A 22,428-nucleotide genomic window follows, 5' to 3' on the forward strand; every position below is an offset into this window, starting at 1 on the left:
ATCACCCGCAATGAAAAGCAGAAGAATCAGCATTTATGTATACAGGGCGCACTGCATGTGTCACATGCCCATTTCGAAGGTGTCTGCACTGAGGCTGCTGCATCCCATGAAGTGTTAGCAGGAGATTTAGGAGGCAACTAAGGTCTCTCAAACCTTCGCTAGCAGAGCAACGTGACAGATCCCGCACCTGGCTGGAAGCAACTTGTTCTTGCTTCATGCTGTGTCGCAGCAGTCAATTTAGCCCACAGATGCATAGATCTGGATGCCCATTATGAAAAGCCTATTATGATCACCTCGTATAACCTCCTGGGTAAAACAAGCCAAAGAGCCTCACTCCGTAATTCCTGTGTCGAGACCACAACTACAACAGCACATCTTTGAGATCCCTCTTCAAGATCAGGAGGGATAGAGAAACCACCCTGTCCGTAGCACGGCTGGGGCAAGGGTGGGACAAGGAAGGCAGTCATCTTTGTGGGGCCTCACATGGCAACCAGACATGAGAATTTGTTTTTCAAACTCGGAGACAGAACCGCATTTGAACAGTTGGCACGCTTAGTTTAAAATATGTTTGAACATTTCTGTGGTTAAAAAATACATTGTTGTTTTGTGATATTTTTTGTCACGGTAAATCTGGCTGCCAGGCTACCATCCATTTGGCATTAAAGAGGTCCTGGGCTTTGCATTTGCTCTGGAGCCTCACAATTTTCTAAGGCTAATAAAAATGTGCACCTTAATTCTGGTATGAATTTGTCTCCACTGGATCTTATTACACCCTATTCCTTTTGCTAAACTAAGGAGTAGAATCTAGGATCACGTAGGTCTCCATGGGCGGATCCAGGACCGCGGTGGTGGGGGTGCAGCCACAGCTCCCTTTGGTGGGTGAGCAGAGGAGAAAACTCTCTGTGTGCATGCCACGCGGACGAAGGCGATGGGAGGTGCTCTTGGATGCCAGTGAGGTCTCAGAGCTCGGCAGGATGTCAGCACAGCTCCTGTGCTGTGACCTCTATGAACACACTGGCTGTTTGGCATGGAGCTGCTTGAAAGCAGGGACTCTGCGCACACCCCGCACCAACCAGGTGATGAGCTCAGAGAGCTCCCAGCGCAGGTGGAGATCCATTGACATGCTGGTGAGCAATGAGAGCACATTGCGCCTGCAATGCACAGCCAAAGGGGTATGTGACAATGATGCTGGATCCCTCTGGATCTGCCCCTGCGAGTCCCTTCCCTGTATATGGCATGTGTGCGCGCATATGTATACGTGTGCGTGTGCGCATGCATGTGTAAGAAAGTGTTCTGAACTCATTCCACGTCTTCAGCATCCTTTTTGAAGCAAGGAGGCTAGACTGGACACGATATTCAATAACGGTCTCAATAATGTTGTGATTAGAGGTAATCCCACCTCCTGACTCTTACTTGGTATTTCTCTGCTTATACATCCAAGAATTGGTCCAGCCTATTAGCTACAGCATTGCACTGGGAGCCCGTGTTCAATTGGTGCCTACCAGAAAATGTAAAGGCAAGAATTTGATTAAAACCTGGAGAACGCAGGAAGAAAGTCTAGATTTAAGTGTGGGGCTCTTGCGTAGTTATATGATAGATTCAAAATACATGTGCTGGTTCATGGGACTGGGGGAACTAAATATTCACAATTTTGTGTCCCCAGATATCAACCACCACCATTCCCAAAGTGGCACTAATTGCTGAGAACCTGAATGCCCTTCCCATGGCTCAGGTGGTCACTACAAGTTAGAGTAGAGGCACTTGAGTGGAGCAGTGCTGCTAAAGATAAGATCATCCTGGATTTTAATGGGAGTGCACAAGGACTATTTATCAATAGACAACAATATAATTACAGTCTCCAGTGATGCTAATCCACTCCCCTTCTCAAGGACTACATTTCCTTAAAACAGAAGGAAGAATATATTGCATAATTATTTTCTTTCAATTAAAAGCATCAGCAAAGGTAAGAGTTTGCACCCTTAACCTTGTGCTTGGTATGCACATGAAGCTTTATGAAGTACAATAATTGTAATTTTGGGGGACCGGGTACATAATCAGAAAGTTAAAAAAGAGAGAAGAAACAAAATTCAGAGATTTTGCACAAATTGCTAAACTGTTTTCAAGCTGAGATTTTAATCTTTTCTCTTCCAGTTGCAATATGCACATATATATCTCTGAATTATGATAGTCATTTGACTGTAAAATCTTATGTTAAAAAATATATTTGTGTAACTCTGGGCCCCACACCTGAACAGTTGGTATCCTATAATTTGTATATTATAATTGTCTCATTCCAGCTCTCATGAATGAGCATTTTATATGTTTCAGGAAATAATGGTTTGTATTGAAAACCATTGTAATTGCTTTGTTGATGTTTATGCATCTGACCTGTATGCCTGATCTACTTCTTTCGCCTCTTTTTTTTCTGTTTCTGTCTCTCTTTTTTTAAAGAGACATGAGTTGAAGTTGCTGAGGTATGACAAATGTGCCAGTGTAATGACTGACTGGTGCATCGGAGCTATATTTCTCAACTAGCAGATGCCCAAATATGGGACGCATCATGTGACAAAAATAAAAAGTGAGGGATACACAGAAGTGATCAATGCAGGAAACAAAATGTGGTAGGATTCCTTTTTTGAAATGTAAGTAATGTAATGCTTTCTATGCCCCCTACTTCATGATTCTCTGTTTTTGCTGTAAATAGAAGTGGCACAACCATGCAATGGCAGGGAATCTAGGAAAAGAGTACCACCCCTTGAAACCATGGGCATTTCAGAGGTTCTTCCTATTGTGATAATTTATGTTTCATACCTGATTGAAAGTGTTCAGGTTTGGAGTGCCTAAATGTGCAGACAAAACACCTGCTGGTTTTGTTTTTTTTAAAAGATGCTTGGGAGAGTACAGGAGGTTTGAATTGATTCTAATTGCTTGGTGTGGGAGAAAGATCACAATACTAAAAAGGAAATCCCTACAGCAAAAAATTAGGAAACCATAAGAATGCTCCTTCCTACCTTAACTAATTCCTTTTTTCCCTCTGAAATTTGTGTTGCTAGAAAGTAATCCTTGGACTTAATATAATGTCGGAGCTTTCAGACTCCACATCTTTGTGGCTGGAATTACGTCTGGTAAATCAATACACGGACTTCCATTTCCATTGACTTCAGTAGGCTTCAGATCTGGCCCTTTCCTACTTATTACTGGGCATATCTACCCAAGATGTTTACTTTGCATTCGCGAAGTTTACGCGAAGTAAGCATGTGCATCTACATGTGCACATGATTACTCTGCAGTAAACTTCCCTAATCCCAAGTACATCTGCAACCTGCAAATGCAAGTAGCAAATAGACTTGGGGTTAGTAAAGGCGCTGGAGCACTTATGTATACGTCTGACCAGGAGCAAAGCCTGCTCCCAGTCAGCCATCCACCAGGGGATCACTTCCTGTTCCCGGGAGCTGCCTGCTGCCAGGATGGGCCCTGCCACAGGAGCCTGGGAGGGGACTATGTCCCCCTGCCCTGGCAGCTGAGAGCTTCAAGCCTCCTGTTCCAAGATCACAGTTGGGGAGTGGGGGCTGGGAGATCCTGATTTCCCAGTCCCTGCTCCACAATCGCTATTGAGGAGTGGGGGGCTGGGGGACCCTTATCTCCCAGCAGCAGCTCCACAGCCATGGGGCCACTGCTGGGAAATGCTTATTTCCCAGCCTGAGCTCTGTGGTTGTTGGGTTTGGGCTGGAAAACCCTCTTCTCTTAGTCTGAGCCCTGCAACTGTGGGGCTCCATCTGGGACATAAGGGTCTCTCAGCCTAAGCCCCATGACTGTGGAGCCCAGGCTGGGAGATAAGCGTCTCCCAGCAGCGGCCCTGCGACTGAGAAGCCAGCGTTGGGACCCCCCCGATGGTGGGGACCCAGGGTCCTGGTCCTCACCCAGCTCCACAAGCACAGGGCTGGGGGTGGAACAGGCTGGGAAGCCTATTTCCTTCACCCCCAGCCCTATGGAGCCAGAGGGGGGAAGCTCCCCAGCTCCTGCCCTGAATGCTGGAGTCAGGACAATGTCCTCCTGCCCTGGCAGCAGGGAGCTTCCAGCCCCTGCTCTGCAGTTGTGAAGTGGGGGCTGGGAGCTTGCTTCCTGAATGGGGACAGTTCCCCACCCAGCCTGGGAGCTGGCTAGGACCTGCCCCTGACCGAGACATTTCCCAGCCAGACCCAGGCTGCACAGCGAAGCACATGCAGCCTGGAGGTGGCTGGGGATTGTCCTGTTTCGGACAGTCCCCAGGCAGCACATACAGACTACCCCACGCAGCCTGGGGCTGGCTACAAACTGTCCCAGTCAGGAGCAGATACCAGCCTCATGTCACAATCGGGTGATCAAGGCATGAGGCTTGGAAAGAGCTGCAGGGGTGGGGTATATCCAGACCCTCACCACAATCAGTCTGTGAGGAAGCAAGCAGTGAGCTAGCTGCTAGCTGCCCAACTGGCAGATTGGGGCAGGGGGCTAGGACCTACCCCTCCCCTGCAGTTCTTTCTAAGCCCCATACCCCTGATTGGGGAGCCAAGGCCAGGAGCTTCCTACTGCTGAGGCATGGGGACCTTTTCCCTGCCCCAGCAGCAGGCAGTCCCTGGGGCAAGAAGACAGCTGTCTCCTGTCTCCATGCTCCCTGCCAGCCCCTGGACTAGCACCCATGGGGAGCCTGGAGCTTCCCCCCGTGGCCTCAGGAGCCCATTGCAGGGCAGCAGAGAACTGGGAGAAAATTTGTTCCCTAATCTCTGGATGTGTAGACACCTACCCAAAAACCCTTACTCCAGAGTATTTTATTGCACAGTAAATCTAGGCTGGAGTAAATGTAGGTGTAGATGTGCCTGCTGCGCCTGACTGTGTACTCACTTATACCGACATAAGTGTGGGGTAATTCTGCTGAATGTAATAAAACACAGATAAAACGAGTGTGAGAAATGAACCAGGCCCCAAATGCCAGGCTGCTGGTCAATACTGTGTTTTTGATCTGGTATTGTTATTCACAGAGAGAGCATATTGGGCCTCTCATTCTCACTGTTACATTTTAAGTTATTCTTTGGCCAATTTTCCTCAACTGACATTTCCAATAAAACAGTAAACTGGTTATTCAGACATGCTACACAAAGTTATAGAACTCTGCAGAGCAGAAATGTAGGCGTTCAATCTTTTGACTTGTGATCTGAGTGCACGGCACCTGGATACTGCGTTAAGCAATGATGACTTTTATGATCCAGGAGTCAACTGACATTAGAATGTAAATATTTCATGGCATATCCATAAAGAGAAGGAGAAGCAGGATAGAGGGGAGAATTCAGGTGATTTGACAAATAAATGAGAACATCCAGCTAACATTTGTCAGGCTGTAACTAAGGAGACATCCTTATGGACATCAATATCGTTCTTTTTTTCATAGTCCTAGTGATGATCTGAGTATTGGAATAATGCCCTTTTGAGGAAGAAAATAAGAATGTGCACAAGGCTTCCCATTACACATCATAATGACTATTACAGAAACATGAAAACTGGATGGTATTGGCATTGCTAAACTGTTTTGCTTTAAAAGATATGGAGGAAAATTTTTCTGCTGTCTTCCATGAAGTTACACCAGGGAAAAATTTCAACAAAGGCCCTGAGTCTTTATTAATGAAAATGTAGAACAAATGAACTCTAGCTATTTGATTTCTCAGCAATGACTGTAAATATTTATAATGCAAAACAGAAGGAAGGACAATGGCATCAGCAAGTTTTTTGCAAACGATTTTTCATTAATGTCCTACATTGACTCAGAGATGTCTGCTATTGATTCACAGCTAAGTCCTGAAGCTTTACCTCTCACAAGTGGGTATATATCACTAGTTTTTCAGTTTGGGTTGGTGACACAGATTCCAAGCCTATTGCACACTGGCTGGAACGGAAGTTAGGGACCTGATTTCTCACCGCTTTCAGCCTTCTTGACCCCTTTGCATTGACAGTGCAAAGCAAGTAGAAGATAGTCCCAGGAAATAGTAAATAATGTGAAAGCTGAGTGCAAGGAGTGGGGTCAGGACCATTAACTGGTGAAATAAACCTAAATCTAAGAGCTTTTTTACACTTTGAAGTGAATTTGGATTACAGTAAGGTGGGGATTTAAAGGAAAACACTTAATCCACTTTTACAGTGGATTAAACAAAACTGGAACAAGGCACTCTGAGTTCAGAAGAAGGCGTAACTCTGTGGAGTGAGAAAGTACAGTTGTAAGAGACTAACTATATACAGCTATATGGGTAGACAAAGCCTATGATAACAGATGTAGAAACCCACACAGAAATTGATTTGATAGGCATATAATAAAGAAATATACATTCACATTCAATAGATGAAAAAGCATTTCCCAAAATGTATGCCATATGCACGTCAGGTATTTTACCTGTTCATTGTCATCTTCGTCACTGCTGAGTTTCAGATCATCTTCAAGCATTCTAAAAGAGAGACAGAGACAACGAAACTTTACATTTAATTTACAAATTACATCGTTTTATAAACTAAGGGCTGAATCCAACCCCTAGGCATTTTTACTTGGTTCTATATTCCTCCAGATTCTTCATTCTCCTACAATAGAAATGACCACAGAAACACGAACAGACAAAGGCTCCTAACCAGATTCCACATATCCACACTTGTGATTGGATCACAGTGAGCCGCTTCTTTTAGGTCCATTTTTACCTTTATCCAATCCCTTCTCAAGGCCAAATCCATTTATCAGTAGATGATGAAATAAGAAATCTGTGGGAGCGTCTACACAAGATGCTTTAAGGCATATTAGCCTAAACTTAAGGTGCCTTAGGGCGCACTTTGACATATGTGTGCCCTTAACGTGCTTTAAAAATGGTGATTTTGGGATAATGATGCTCAACAACTGATCCACTTTAGGCGCGAATACTTAAAGCACACTAATGCATGTGTAGACGTGTTAAAGCGCATTAACATTGGGTGTGTGGCGTGACTTACTTGGACTAACTTCAGTCCCATCGCAGTCCACAGACAGTGTTAATGCACCTGCACATGTAGATGTTTGCCTAAATCCACTTAATGAGCATTAAACTAATGCATATTAAACGTAGGCGCGCTTAAATGCATGTGTAGACACACTGTGTATATATGAGAGCTGTTGTGACATCCACTAAAACTGACAAGATTCCTTTCTCTCCTTTAGTCATCGTAGGAGACTCCCAAATTGCAATTACTGATTCCTTTTTGTTTTGATGGAGACTGGAGTCTATGAATTTTTACTGTTAGTCTTTAAATAACCGTAACAATCAATGTGCTCTGTGAGGATGGTATTTTTTTTGTTTGAAGCTGACCAGTAAATCATGATAGTCTACTGGTATTAAGGAATTCTAAAGTGGGGACAGGATTCCCAGTGGTCAAATATCAGCCAGGTCCAACCCTGCTGGTGCTCTGAAACCGGGAAAGAGCAAGGAGAACTTTAACGGGTTTGTAAGACATCAGTCTTCTAGTGACCTCTGTTGTCGGGCAGCTCAGTGGTTACAAAGTATCTGGACATGAAACTACTAGTCATTAACCTCTTGATATATGGCAGATGCTTCCCTGTAAAATGTGAACCCATAAAACCTAAGACCAAGTCTTCTAAAACTAAGAAATCTCCAGTAAATATTAATCTTTAGAGGTCTGGGTTTTGGTGATGAACGGGAACTTTTTATGTTGTTTATCTCTAGCAGACACATTCATTTGTTTCTCTGTGGCATTACTTGCTGTGCCATTCACAACCTATCGTTGCACCTTAATCTATCCAAAGCCTAAACTGTTATCAGCAAGGTTCATTATATACTTTGCAGACAAAGTCAGACCAGCCTCATATGAGGCCACATCGTTTTTAACTTTAATTCAGGCCTAAACTCCTCCTTTAAACTGACATCTCACTTTAATATGTAAAATATCTGTCTCTTTAAAGAAGCACTTCTAGATAATGCAGTCCATATTATTAAAAAAAAAAGCACAGATCTAAGAAGAAATAATACAAGTGATCTTTTCATGAATTAAGCCTGAAGGGTTTTTTTCTTTCTAGCCATTGCAGGGGTTTTTTTTTTTTCCATTTTGTTACATATTAAATCCCTTCTTGACATATTGTGATAGAAATGAACCAAAAGAAAAAAGGAAACTCCATATTAGACAAATGGAAAGAACAAAGAAGCAAGCATAAAAAGATAAATGAGTTCCTCTACGACACTACCCAAGCCATCGTATAAAGTGGTCGATTAATAATGGTTTTTAGAAAGTGTCTACAGCATACACTTTATAACAAGTGCAGTAAGCACAAGGCATGTTTATTGAATATTGAGAAGTATAAAATAGATATAAAATATGATTAGTAGGAAGGACAACTGTTGGAGCTGGTTACAGATAAACTAAATTTTCAGGATTTATGAGTTCCTTTCATAAGACTAATAGATGTTTAGAAGACTGGAGAGAAGAAAAAAATTGGATTTTGGTCCTTCTTCAGCAGTTCCAAGTTTATCACTTGGAGTACATAATTCTTTTCAGTCTGTTGTGCTAAATGAGGAATACGTCATCATATTCAGTTACCCCACTCAAAGGTTAAACAACTAAACTACACAGCCTGTAAAACGCATCACCCTTAAGTGGCAGATGGAATAATTAGAGAAACCGAATAACGCACCAACAATAAATATACAGTAGAGGGAGAAGTGAGGGAAAAAATTAAAAAATATACAGTAGGCACAAATGAAAGTGGAACGTTCAAGAGTTCAGATAACTTGCTCCCGGAGGATGCTGGTTAGAAAGGGTAATATTTTTACAGAAAGCAAAGGACTTAGATGGTCTTCAGCTATTTTTAAATGTGCTTAATATTCTGGAGATACGGGTCATGGTGGCTTGCACATTTAATGTTTCTATTAACTCTCATTTATAAGCAGGTGGCATCTGATCACACTCAAAGCCCAATAAGGACTTTTCAAGATTGCCAGCCACCTTAATCCAAGGTAATTGTTTCACTATCATCATGCCTAGAGAAGTAATGCACTGTACCCTCAAAGCCCTGACACAGAAGAGCTCTGTGTCTGCAGCACTTTCAAGCACCGTCTGTATGGTTTGAACATGAAATTAGGTCCTCTTGAATGTGAGATCCCTGTAAATATGCATATGATCTATACAGCACTGTGCTGTGCAGCTGTTAAACTCGAGAACACATGACTGGAGATTGCAGCTCGAATTTGTTAGTAATATCAGGGCAGCAGTTAATAAAGGACAATTTGGTAGATGTATTAAAGTTACAATGAACACAGTCAATGAGGGTAAATCAAAAAGAAAACTGCCTGTATCAGAGAGCCATCTCTGGAGGTGTTATGAATTCATTTCATTTCCTATTCGTCTCTGACCTAGCCGACATTATTATTGAATATACATGTACGTGTTTGTCTTTTCATCCATGCCTAATGCATAACACCACTTTAGGGAAAGAGTGGGATTAAGAAGGATTTTTGATTTCATTATTAGAGCCACGCCATTTATACTGCAACAGTTACGACCGTGTCAGCATATCCATTATTCTTTTTCAGGGGTTTATAATTTGGAATGTGAATTTCCTGCAGAATTGTTATGTGGTGACAAAGGGATGCTTTTACCCATGGTATCGAGAGGTGCAATTCTCTGACTGCCCAGGACACCTGCTGATTCCAGGGATAAATTTGTTCCCAGCTGGACTGTTTGTATGTCAGAAAACTAGACAGACAAAGGGATCCAACAAAGGTTTTGGAAGCATGAGTTTGTGAGGACCACACATATACACATTTAATGTTATCAGAGGCATCGACCTGCACCAAGCTTTAGGTCGGGGTGGGCAACCTGCACAAGTGGTATGGACAGCTCGTGTGGGGCATATGGCGCATCCAGGAGGGAGCAGGGTGAAAGACGGGGCAGGAAGCAGAAAGCAGAGCAGCAGAGGGGCAGAGAATGTGGGGCAGGGAGCAGAGCAGCAGAGCAGGCTGAGAAAAGGGAATCGGAGTGGCACGCAGGGAGAAGGTGTCAGTCATAGGAGACCTGCCGAGAAGGTTCACCCCCGCTGCTTGTGTGAATGCCTAGAAGCTTAACGTTAGGGACTGAAAGTGAACTGAACTCAACATAGTTTTGGAAGGGTTATGATTTAGGTTTGGTAAGGCAGACCAAAACTTTGTGGATTTCCCCCCCCCACGCTCCCATATTCCATGCATTTTTCAGCCTGAATGAGAAATAAGTGTGTGCTAACAAAATAGCAGCCTTGCCAAACAGAACAACCTTTCTGCTCTATGCTTTTAGTGGCAGATGTTGTCAAAATATTTTCGGAGTCCCACCAGTCTTCAACTTCTTTCAACAGGGGGTCATGTTCCAAACCACAGTCCCTTCTGCATCCAGCACCCGTTGCAAATGTATGACTTACGGAGTCACTTTACCACATTCCAACAGTTTTTACATGCTCAGGTAGAAAGGAACAAACTGTTTTCAACATTCGTGGAAGCCATGAAATAACAGGCCGCTGATGTGCAAGAAAGAAAATAAAACCTATCATGGAACATGGACAGTGACTCAATCCAAGACCTCTACGCTGTCATTGAACTTGGATGAGTACAGCGGGAGAGGTGATCCTAAGGCATCCCCATTGTAAACATCTCTTTTACTTCAATAAATGCTTTCCATACATCACATTTGTCAGTTTGAGACCTTGCAAATGAGCGTTTGATTGGAAGAGGTGAAATAATTTGTATCCACAGAACAGCATAAGCATCAGGTACCTCACTTTCAGTAATTCTATACATTATTTTACTAGGAGCTTCAGAATTCCCCAAAAGGATATTATCATAGTTGGCAAGCCAAAAACGCTATTTATTTATCCAATCTTGGACTTGCTCCAAATCCCAAAGAAATCAATGGAAGTCTTTTCATTCCCTTCCATAGGTTTTGAACTGGGACCTATGCCATTTAGTCTATTCTTTAGCTTTCTACAACACTCATCAGTGAAGTGCCTAAATGTTTTATAGGGAAATGAGATGTAGCTCCTCAGTGGACTTCGCGGACTTCACTGTGCTTTTCCTTCCAGTCTTCCTGGACTTCAGTGTGTTGTTCTCCATGCTCTGCTTCTACAAAGTTGTGTTTAGGCGATATTGTTTTTAAAGTGCAAACAATTCCAGTTATGGTGAGAAATCTTTATCAAGCAGGAGGTTTATCAAGATCAGGCTCTAGGGGACGTCCTCCTTACTCACCCTCATCTCCAAGCTCCATAGCCCTGAGCTTCACTTAGATGGAGTAGAAACTGGAAGAAGAACCAGGCATCGGTTAACTAGGCCGCATAGAAGGTTAGCTCTGTACAAAAAGTGCATTCATTGAAGCCTTACGTTGGCAAACACGGGTTGGGGGGGTAGCATATGTGTATGAATCAAGCAAATAACACACATGCTATGCCAAGCGTGACTGGTGCGTTAGTATTACTGAAGTTTCTACATACGAGGCTCTTGTTCTCGCTAAAGGACCTAGAACAGGAGTAGGCAACCTGTGGGACTGGTGCCACACGTGGCTTGAGTAGCCTTCGGGTGTGGCATAAGGCAGATCGGTGAGGGGACATGCAGTACGGGCGCAGACAGGGTAAGAAGCAGAGAGCAAAGCAGCAGATCAGGCAGAGAGCACAGGGCTGCGAGCAGAATGCAGAGCAGCAGATCAGGCAGGGGAAGGGGATCAGGCTGGCACGCCTGCCAAAAAAAAGTTGGCCCCCACCTGCAGGAATCCAGGATTCTTGCAACAGACTTTTACTTTGCAAGACATGTGCTTGCAGACCCAGTTGGGAGACCGCATTTTTGACCCCATGCCCTTGGGCTTGTCCCTTGAGAGTGGGTAACATCTAGGGTTTGACTATGTCAGAAGAGACAAGGTAAAGAGATTGCATGCAGTGACATGAAAAGCACAGGAAAACGCTTATTTGGAAAAGTGGTGGCAGGTACAGGTACTATACAAATGGCTTGTAAGTCTTTAAAAGAAAACAGCGCTCTCCTTCCACTGATACAAATGGATGATTTAAATGGGAGTGCTGTGGGTTTTAGATTCAGGTGGCACAGGCCAGACTACTGCGTCTAGTTGCCCCGTTCAATATTAAAGAGAGAACTCAGCATGTCGTACCAAATTTCACTTGTGATGTTTAAATAAGACTTAAATCCTGAACAGGCGAGAATCAAATCCATGTCTTTAAAGGTAAAAAAAAAAAAAGTAGCACATAACAACCATGTGTTATGAAGCCTTTGTTAACTCTACGGTTTAATGTTTTCTGGAATACATTGCTGGGGAGGTCACTGTCCAGCTGAATACTGACTAGCGCGAAGATGCAGCCTCTTCCACCTCTGAACTTTCACTGAAGTGAGCCCATCAATTCAATATCATCTAAACCGCTTTTACCCTGAGGACATTATGCTGAACTTGTTTTTCATTTTCCTGATGCATTTCTCTGTATTACATAATACTTCTCAGAGAGTGGTAACTCAAGTTATCATGCAAATGACAAACTGAATAATAGAATTCAGATGAATTTCAAGACGGTGTTGCACACATTGAAGCCCAATTTTATCATTTATCAAGGAGGGGGGATTGTGTGCGTGAAAACATCTAACAATAGATTTCCCAAGAGAAGTTCATAATACAGTGGACAAAAAGGCTGGGGAAATGAAAACAAATGGTAGAGTATTTCCAAAGAAGAAAAAATAAAACCCCCACCAGGATCTTTGTTCTAAAACTTCCCTTCCATAAATCTTGAAATTTCATATTCATTCTCCTGCTGAAATGTGCAAGTCATCTTTCAAATATTTCCTCTGAGATATTCTGAAAGTTATGGTAAAACCAAATCTCCAAAGATTAAATGGAATTTACAAGCACCATTTAACCTGATATTCATGGCCACTTGTTCAGCAGTTTTATACATATTTAAAGATATTTTATTAATTTTTCCTTCTCCACCTCTGCTATTTTCTCCCTGTACGTCCTCACCATTGATCACGGACTTGTGCTTGAAAACCTTGACTCACGTGAGTAGCCTTGACTCACTGGAGCGAATTCATTGGCCTCAGTGGTACTGCTCCCACCAGAAAAGAGCTAGGAATGGGTTAAGCCCCCACCTTTCAGCCTGGAGAATCTGTCACGTATCTCCCCCATTGAGTAACTGCCGTGACGCCTGGTATAGTAGCCAAAAGGAAATGATACAAGCAGCAGGGCAAGTTGGCCTCTTCCCTCCCGCAGGAGATCGAACACATTAGCCCTCGAACATGGTCAGCCTCCCCCTAGGCCAGCTGATGGAGAAATATGACTTGCTATGAAACACTCCATTTTGTTTTGTCACACTCAGTCTGCCTTAGTGTTTCTGGCACCATATCAGTAATTAGTGTAATTACAGCTGGTGAGACAGAAGTAACCCCTGTGGTTATCTATTAGGTACCTCACAATCAGAGAGTGCACTTCATTACTCATCTCCCCATATCATCTCCTAATTTCAAAAGGATTAAGCAGAATGAATTCTTTCAGTAGAAGAATTCCCTTTATCTAGCCATCCATTAATCTCCATGTAGAAAAAGCTCTTCAAGGCAACTAAAATATTAAGTTGCGGCTAAGTGCGTTAGAACTGCTGCTTTGTTGACCGGCGTTTTGTTTTTCATTAAACCTGGAGGGGAAGCAAGAGACTGGCATGAGAGCTCAGCGAAGGGGAAAGGAGAAGCCGATGACACGTTTTTACCTGCGTGCTTTACGCTCCTGGCTTTCGACCATATTAGAGAATACGATCCCATTTCCAAGCTCGTCTCCAAAGAGCCTGAACACGATCCCAAAGCTTCCACGCAAGCATCTCTAAATGGAAACCTGTGCCAGCACCCACCCGTGAGTCTGGCTGGGCTCATGGGCTGATCCTAAAGTGGGGTTGCAACCCATCGCCTGTCATCCACGGAGCAAGGCATGGTTGGAAACCCTCGGCTGGCTGCGGCAGCTAAGCAGTGCACGAAGGGCGGGAGGGACGAACTTGCTGCTGCCACCGCCGCTCCAGGCTGACCCGGGGTATGAGAGGAGACCCAAAGCCGCTCCTGCCCAACTTGAACTCAGGGGTGATGGCTGTGGGGGTGCCGGGTTCCTTCCAGCTCCCACCCCTCGCCACCCCCCACGCCTGCACCTCTCATCCCCATCGCCCGCTGGCCAGGAGAGCAGGTGCTGGAAGGATGAACTTGCCTGAGTCCCCAGAAGAGCTTTGCTCCCCGCCCAGCTGCTCTCTGCAGCCCGTGGCTGAACTAAAGCAGGAGCAGCTCCGGCGTCCCCCATGCCCGGGCCAGCTGGGGACAGCAGTGACAACCACAGTGTCTGCACCGCTGCACCCCTCTGGACTGGCCCAAATATGAAACACCGACAAGACAACAAAAAGAAAGGCGGCGCGTGCAAAGAAAAATCCAAAGAAGAGTGAAGGAAAGTTATGATGTGGGATTAAAAGCTCCACCCGCCCCCCCCCCCAAAAAATCTCAGGTTTCTGACTGGGCATGATGATGTCAACAGTTTATAGTAATAAAAACGAGAACACCGTGTTTGTGTAGGGCTCTGATAAAATTGAGCCTACAAGTGATTAGGGTCAATTTTGGAATTGCACCTGTCCAGGGAGCAGGAAGGATCGCAGTTTGCTCCCAGGTGGTGTCAGCTCTAGCTCAGCTAAATAGGGCAAGTTTCTCCAGTGCACAATGTTTCTACATACCTCTATGCACCTTGATTCATAACGTCCACTGCTATCATTCTGGCAGACACTACCTGTCAAAGGCAGTACGCACTCCAGAATGTAGTTTGTGACAGGTGCTCATCTCCACTGTTTTCTAAATTAAAAATACCTCCTAACTGCAGCCTTATTTGATTAAATCTCTCCCCTCACCAGAGCATCAGTCTGTAGTCTGGTAAACAGGCCTTCTGTTGGCATATTTACCCACAAAGGCTTTGGAAACTTAGCACTCAGTTAAAAACGATCGATAATTCCATAGAAACTTTCTAAGGTGACATTAAAAAACAAACAAACAACACCCCAGAAAAGATATTAAAATGAGTAGCTCTATGGAGAACAAATAAAGTAAGACAGGCTCGTCTATCCAATGCTCCGTAGCATGCATAGAAGTATATTAATTTTATTCATTGATTATATTCTTTTATCTTGTATTTTATTCCATTTTTAATCTGGTAACAAAGTGAGTCCTTCAAGGAGCTGTTTGATGAGCTGTCAGCACCAACATGACATTCACAAATCTCCCTGTGTGTGCTGTTTTCCCCTTAGATCGACTAATCTCATATCTGAAGAGCCGGGTTCTTTTGTTTCTGTATATTGGAAATGAGTTGTGTCTGCTAAATTTTAAGCTTCAGTAACCTGGTTTGGAATGGAAGCAGCTTCTGCGCATTCATTAATATCTTTTAGACTGACACATTTCTTGCAAGTCTGAACTCTTCTTAGAGGGAATGCAAAAAGGTTTCTGCCATTTGCAACTAATTTTAAAACACTGTTTATGACATTTAGAAATGTTAAATGTAGCAGAGAAAGACTTAGGCTCTTCAGTATTAATAAGAAAAACAGCATCGAGTTCCTATATCACCCGCTCTCATCCAATCTACAGCACTGTAGAAAGGAGACACAGGGTGAAATGTATCGTATCCATCTTAAATAGGGGGAGAAATCTACCTGGCAGTATGGGACACGGCTGCAGAGGAGACCACTGTCAGCTCCAAACTACGGAGCTGCACTGCCTTGTTAGTAAAGGTGGGAGATGTTGGGGCCAGTATCCATCCCCTGGCCCCATCCTACCCAAGCTCAGACATGTTAGTTTATGTTGCACCTGCCATAAAGCAGAAAGTATAAACAGACTCTACATGCCTCGAATATTGTCAGAGTACAAATGCCTCTACTATGGTCAGGGTACAGTGTGAACACTCAACGATGCATGTCCAAGGGAACATCCTGGCTGTGGTTGCAGAGCCCAGGTTGTCAAGTAAATGCCTGGCAGTGGCTAGGCGATGGCTCACCCCAGCAACCCAAGAACTGGCAATCTGACCCCAGTTCACAAAACTACTTTCCTTCTTCAAACTCTTTTTAGTTGCAACACAAGATAACCCTTTGGCTGGGTAAAGACATTAAAAAAGCTGCAGTTTTCCATAAGTGGCGCAGTTTAGATCAGTAGCAAAGAGGACCCTTTAGTGGTGGGAGGGGGCAAATCTTCACCCGTTAGTGGCGGGAGGGGGCAAATCTTAGATCGGGTTCTGCCATTTTTAAACCAGTCCATGTGTTGCTGAACTTCTGTTCTGTTATGGGTATAGACTGGTTTCCAATCACTTATACTGGTAGACGTGTAATGCCTTTACGTGGCCCTTGACCACAACTAACAGATGCACTCTGTATACTCGCCTTCCCTCTATGAGTCCTTCAAATGGAGTTCATGGCCACGACACGCTTGTTCCCAGGAGATGGAAGGAGAAGAAAACAGTTCTCCCGAAGGACAGCGCTCAACTTTTCTTCCATCGGTACGGAGGCAGCACCTGAAGTGAGTTCATAGCACTCTTGTGTCACGCGTGCTCCCTGCTAGTGAACTTTTTGTTGAGCCTTTGTCACTTAAGCAGGGAAAGCAAACTCATTCCTCCCTAATATCACTGAGCCACTGAGCTCAGTGTTTTGTAATTTTAAGGCAAACTTGGATGATATTAGGGTCACGCTCAGCTCAGGCACGCTGTGACAAAAAAGCCAGCAGAAAGGGAAGAGATAAAAAGTCTTCATAAAAAGGAAGGTGAAAAGTGGAAAAGAGGGAGAACAAGAGTGGGGAAGGCTTATAAAAAGAAAAGTACCCATAGAAAACCAAATACATACATATCTTTTTATGTGGGATATGCCCTTGTGCCAGTGTAACTGTGAAGGGAAGGGAGGAGGAGGTGGAGAGGGGTCTCTTCTGTTCCCGAGAAAAAGCAGAATCTTCCCTTTGGGTAGAAAAGAAACAACTGATATTTGAATGACAGGGTACTCGAATTATAGACTTGCTACCACGATGCAATCTTACCAACTCAGGAAGAAGTTCAAGAGATACTGAAAAAGCCTCCCAACCCTGCTAGACTCCCCCATCACCCCGCAGAAAGCACAAGTTCTTGGCAGAAATCAAATCCAAAGAAAATCTCACTAGTTTCCCTGAGAAATACTGCTTACACTCGAGCCTTTTTAGAGTCTTGTATTTTAAATAATTCACTGTGATTGCACCATAACTAATTCATGATGAGTAAAGGTATGAAAATAAATAAAGACTCTCTGACAGCAATCTCAAGCTGCCGGGTTGCTGAATCACCGGGGACAATTTGTCCTCCACAATGAATTGTTGGGGACGAGCTGTCCTGTAACCCAATAAAGAGGTCTGGATGCTTCATTTCAGTGCTAATGGACAACCACTCCATAAAGCTACATAAGCAACCATTGCCTGTCCAGGGGAGAGACTTAAGGTGTTCGATACAGGCTGCTCAGGCGAGGTCTTTCTCAGTGAAAAGGTGAGATGATGAAGCAACATTTCACTTCGGAGGCAAGTGTAGGGCTGCAGGGAAGGGGCTTACAGCTTCCCTGCGGGTGTTTGTCTACAAGCACTAGCATTCACGTCCCAGGCTGGGTTTTCAAATAATATTACAGCCAACAATGTATTCAAAAAGGAAATTCAAATGGGAGGTGCTATTCCACAGCAGATTGCTAAGAGCGGCTCTTCAACGGGACTCCCGTTAAGGGGAGCAGCACGCTGGGAATTGGGCGAGTGGGTGCGGCAGGGGATGAGAAGTGACTCAGGTGTTCAGCCTGCCTGGGGAATTGTGTACCTTTATTAGGAAAACTTTTGCACTCTGGCAGAAACCCAGTGGAAAGAGGGTCCCCGGCTGCATGCATGTGCAGAAAGATTCGAGTAAGGATAAGACCTAAAACAAAAGGCAAGAAAGAAAGGCCCATCCATCCAGAGACCAGCACAAACGCCACTAGATCAGCACATTATCTTTGTGTAGATAAGCAGATCTTCATTATGACAGTGCAACCTTTCCTGTTTAAGCAGGCACGCCATGGGTCACATTTTTAAGTGTAAAAGAGGACTAATACGTACGTGCACATACACATAGCGAGACCACACACAATCCACATAACTAAAAAGAATAGAGGAATAAAATATTTAAATGATTTCCATAGCTGGATTATTCATAATGTATCACATATGCACAGTGGAAAACAAGCGCCAGGACTGATCTTGAAAACACTTGCTCACTCAAGAAGCCCTTGCTCACTCGGGCAATTGTTTTCAGGCTGGCATCCAAACGCAAGGCACGACACTGTTTGCTCTTGTAATTACTCTGAGATAAACAGATAGGAATAATTGCAAATACTTCCAAGCATTTCCTTTCACTCATAATGTAAAAAAGAAAAAAAAAGAAAAAAATATCAGAGGATAAAATGAAAATGTATCTGTTTCCACTTCCATGTTTCATACATCATTAATTCTGTAAAAATATATCAGCCTTCATACTGGTACTTCACTTTGTTTGGCAAGCTCTAAGGCTGCAATATGCTTGATAACCTGATTGAAAATTTGATCCTATTGTTTAACAAAATGAGGATTGTTTCATAAGGGGCTCCACCATGTCTGCGCACATTTTCCCCTAAGTAACAGTATGAGGCTTGTATTTCCCCAGACAGTTCAACATTTATGTTGATGTACTTGGCTACAGACCCAATCTTACACTGGCTGTAATACAGGAGAATTTTCCTCAGCATTTTGAATTATGGCACTGAAATAATTTAACAGTGCCTTCTGTGCATGTTAAACAAGTCTCCTGATATAGTTAGCTTTGCTGAAAGCTTGTTTACCTTCGAAATTATAGCACATGGTAAAACCACATTTTGACCTGAAATTCATAATGGCAAATTATTTTCTCTCTCTCTTCCTATGGGACAACTCTGAAAAATTCAACGTTTCCCTACACACACAATCGCACTCACAAACAGCCTCTGTTCTAAATGTTCCTTAAGAAGCCTGAGGTGACTCCTGCATTAAAAGCTAAATTGTTTTTAGCAGAACCCTCTCCAACGGGATACGAAACGTCAAGGAAGCGAAAGCAAGGAGGAGTCAGGAGCGGCATCTTTGGCTATTAGTTTAAAAGGTTACAACAAAGATGTGTGTAAGCTCTGTTGCTGCCTAAATTATTCATAACTAATCCTGCAAGACATAACCATGGTTTTGATCCCAGTGGGAGCATGACCTATACTGTAATTTCTATGATCCTCAAAAGATCGTCATTGACTTCCTGTTTTAAGGCTTTGCCCCCAACCATTCCCAAACATGTTAAGTGCCAGCCTGTCCGCCCTTTATGAGACAGGAAATAATTCTGTAAGACTGGTTTCGCCATGCGCTGAAATCAATTTAGCTACCTGATCAAAAACACAAGGCCTGAAAAAGTGCAGAAAAACGCTACAATCAAATGATACATACACTTGGATGAAAGAATCTGCCATGGTATTGCCTCATTGTTTCCTGGTACCCTCCCCTTGTATGTGTGTAAGGTCTTATACCTAAATTATAAGATTTTTTTGTTTTCCATGTACACAGGATCTGACACAGTACAGTCTTGGTCCGTGACTAAGGCACCTAATGTGCTAATGGAAAATGAACAATTAGAATAATGGCAGGGTATAGGTGAATACTATTATTAATTAGGCTTGAAATCATGAAATTACCCAGTTAATGTTTAGGAACTTATATTGCCATCTTATATTGGCGTTGCATTGAAACAAAGGTTTTGCCTCAGAGGAAGGTACAAGAAACCCTGCAGTAGGTTGTTCATTTCTTGTTAATAAGGAATGGTTCTTTCTCACCCCCATTAGTTGGGGGTTGGCATACGTCTTGAAGTACAAGTGTTCGTTTCCCTTCCAAAATGATTTCTTTCTTGCCTTTGTTTTAGCTCTAATCCTTACTCTAATCCTTCTGCACATCCATGTAAATCTCCAATCTTTTTTCTGAATCCTCCTAAACTTTTTGCCTCTATTTGTCCTAGCTGGGCGTTTCTCTTTTTCCATTTAAATTTCCAACTTCTCCTTTTCATTGAAAGTCGTCTTGTATTTGTCTTGGAGAAAGGGACTGGGAGCCTAAGGGGGTTAGGCACTTGCTTCTTATTGGATTGCAACTAGGCTCCAAATATCTCATTCCTTTGAAAGTCCTAGCCAAGGTAGATAGAAGCGTCTGACCTAGCTTCTTTATAACATTCATTATTTTACATAACTTTGACATCTCCCCCACCTACATACCTGCAGTTGAAAACCCAATCATTCAAAAAAAATTGCCTTCGGTTGAACAAAGAGCATATATTTAACTTAAGTTCAATGTATGAACCACAAGACTAGTCTTGCTCCCACTGAGTTTTGACATTAAATTCAGCGGGATCAGTCCCATTGAAGGTACATTGCACGATCCACACTGCATTTAGTGTATAGGCTATTAATCTTCAGACTAATCCAGTCGATACATATGGTTAGGTAGTTGGGTAGCTATCAGGGCACAATGCTACCTTTCATCTCCTAAGGTAATGCAAATGTTATATCTCAGATCCAACTTAAATTGGCACTCCCTTGAGCTCAGAGATAATTTCCCTCTAATCCTCTTCTGGTTGTCTATAGTGTAACCTTCAAAATCTGAGATATGACACTGTAAAAATGATCAAGTCATATATATTTTTTTTAAAGAGGAAAGCCTCACTATTTTTTCTGGTGGCACTCTGTTCCCAGGTGTTATCAGAATCAAGAATCCTTCAATTGCCTTGAACTCTGCATTCGTTTTATTCTTCTAGATTATTGCCAATGAAAACACCGCGGTGCTGCTTCAAGGGAAAATAATCTTGTCAGCTGTATTGTGCCATATCCAAGATTATGAAGGTCACGCTAACTACAAGCCTCTTCAACCCGTGATGGGGCTGGGTGGGGTTTTTTTGGGGTGGGGGTTTGGTTCTCCCCTTGCTCCTACCACAAAGTAATAGGGATTTTCCCCTTTCATTCATCTTGCCTTTTGTTGTTTTTAATCGACCACCCATCAGTGCCGAATTGCCTTGTAACTGTCTGCTGAGCTTTCATTTGACAGAGATAGCTGCTATTGTTAACACGAGCCTTCACTTCAGCCCATTTAACTTTCCTCAGTTTGACAGCTTCACAATAGCCACCTTCCATCTAAAGAAAACTGTGATTTAGTAGAAAGGGAATGTGGGACAACAACCTGATCTGTCACTCAGTCTCCAGTGACTTCTCTTGGCATAAAGTTCCCCCACAAAGCCAGAGGATGAAATACTACATGAAAACAAGATGGCCATAAGACATGTTCAGTTATATATTCTGGGAAAACCTAAACAGCAGTGGTGCTTAAAAATACAGCCCTTGCTTGTCAGTAATACTTTGGATTCAGCAGCAAAATAAATATTTTGATTGATTTTATATTACCGGTTTTTTACTTATATCCTAAAGCTGTGTTTGATTTTTTTTCTCTCTCACTTTTTATTCACCTAGTAATTGTTCTCAAATTGATCTACAACAACTCCTTGTGGAAACAATAAGTCACGAGTAAATTAAAGCTTTCATCAGGCTACTCATTGCTCCTTCTCAATACAATTTTATAAGGACAGATGCTGATGAATTAAGAGCCTGGATATCTTCCCTTGTTGACAATTAAACACTCCCAAATTGCAGGCGCCTAGGTATTCAAACTGAACATTTGTTGTTTCACCATTAGAGCTCCAGTCAAAAAGAGTTTGCAAGGTACAGTTTTAGGGGGACTTTTCCTATAGGGCGTCTATGCGGCTTTTTGTAATGTTGTGCCTGTAATAACGTGCGGTTAAGTGACCCTTTGTAGATGCCCCACCACTTGAAGCCTGAAGAAGGGCACTTGTTCCCAAAAGCTCACAAAGAAGAATTTTCTCAACTATTTTGGTTGGTCTAAGAAAAGATACCGGATTTACCCGAGGAACCTTGTCTGCCTATGTCCTTAGACCAACATAGCTACATCCTAGATGCCCTACCACTTGATTTGTAGGTACAAATGTTTTTGTAATCACAATTTTGGGTAGTTAGATATTGATAGGACATTATTGGTTCTGGAAATAACAATAGGGCAGGAGGGGACCATTTTTCCACCCCCCCTGTGCAAATGCATGATTTGCTGATCCTAAAACATTTGATGGATGTCTATTTAGCCTCTTTTTCAAAGACTCCAATGAAGGAAATTCCCTAGGCAGCTCATTCCATTGTCCTACTCTTCTTACAATGCTAAAACAGAAACTATTTGTATTTTCAAATGCCGAGTGTGAAAAAATACTAATTTTAAACACTCCAAAGCAAAATCTATTTGCATG

The 22,428-nt window shown here is 43.0% G+C and overlaps 1 protein-coding gene across 3 annotated transcripts in view; it reads right to left on the reverse strand.

Annotated features, from left to right (window-relative positions):
• The window catches only part of AFF2 (AF4/FMR2 family member 2), a 524,595-nt gene that overhangs the window by 97,313 nt on the left and 404,854 nt on the right, over nt 1-22,428 (reverse strand). For all 3 annotated transcript variants that reach the window (XM_019540274.1, XM_019540273.1, XM_019540272.1), the window contains one exon: nt 6,416-6,467. In XM_019540274.1, coding sequence (XP_019395819.1) covers nt 6,416-6,467 — 52 coding nt within the window. The remainder of the gene's footprint in view (nt 1-6,415; nt 6,468-22,428) is intronic.

The sequence above is a fragment of the Crocodylus porosus genome, unplaced genomic scaffold (genome assembly GCF_001723895.1).
Source record: "Crocodylus porosus isolate Cpor-Errol unplaced genomic scaffold, CroPor_comp1, whole genome shotgun sequence".
Taxonomy (NCBI): Eukaryota; Metazoa; Chordata; order Crocodylia; family Crocodylidae; genus Crocodylus; species Crocodylus porosus.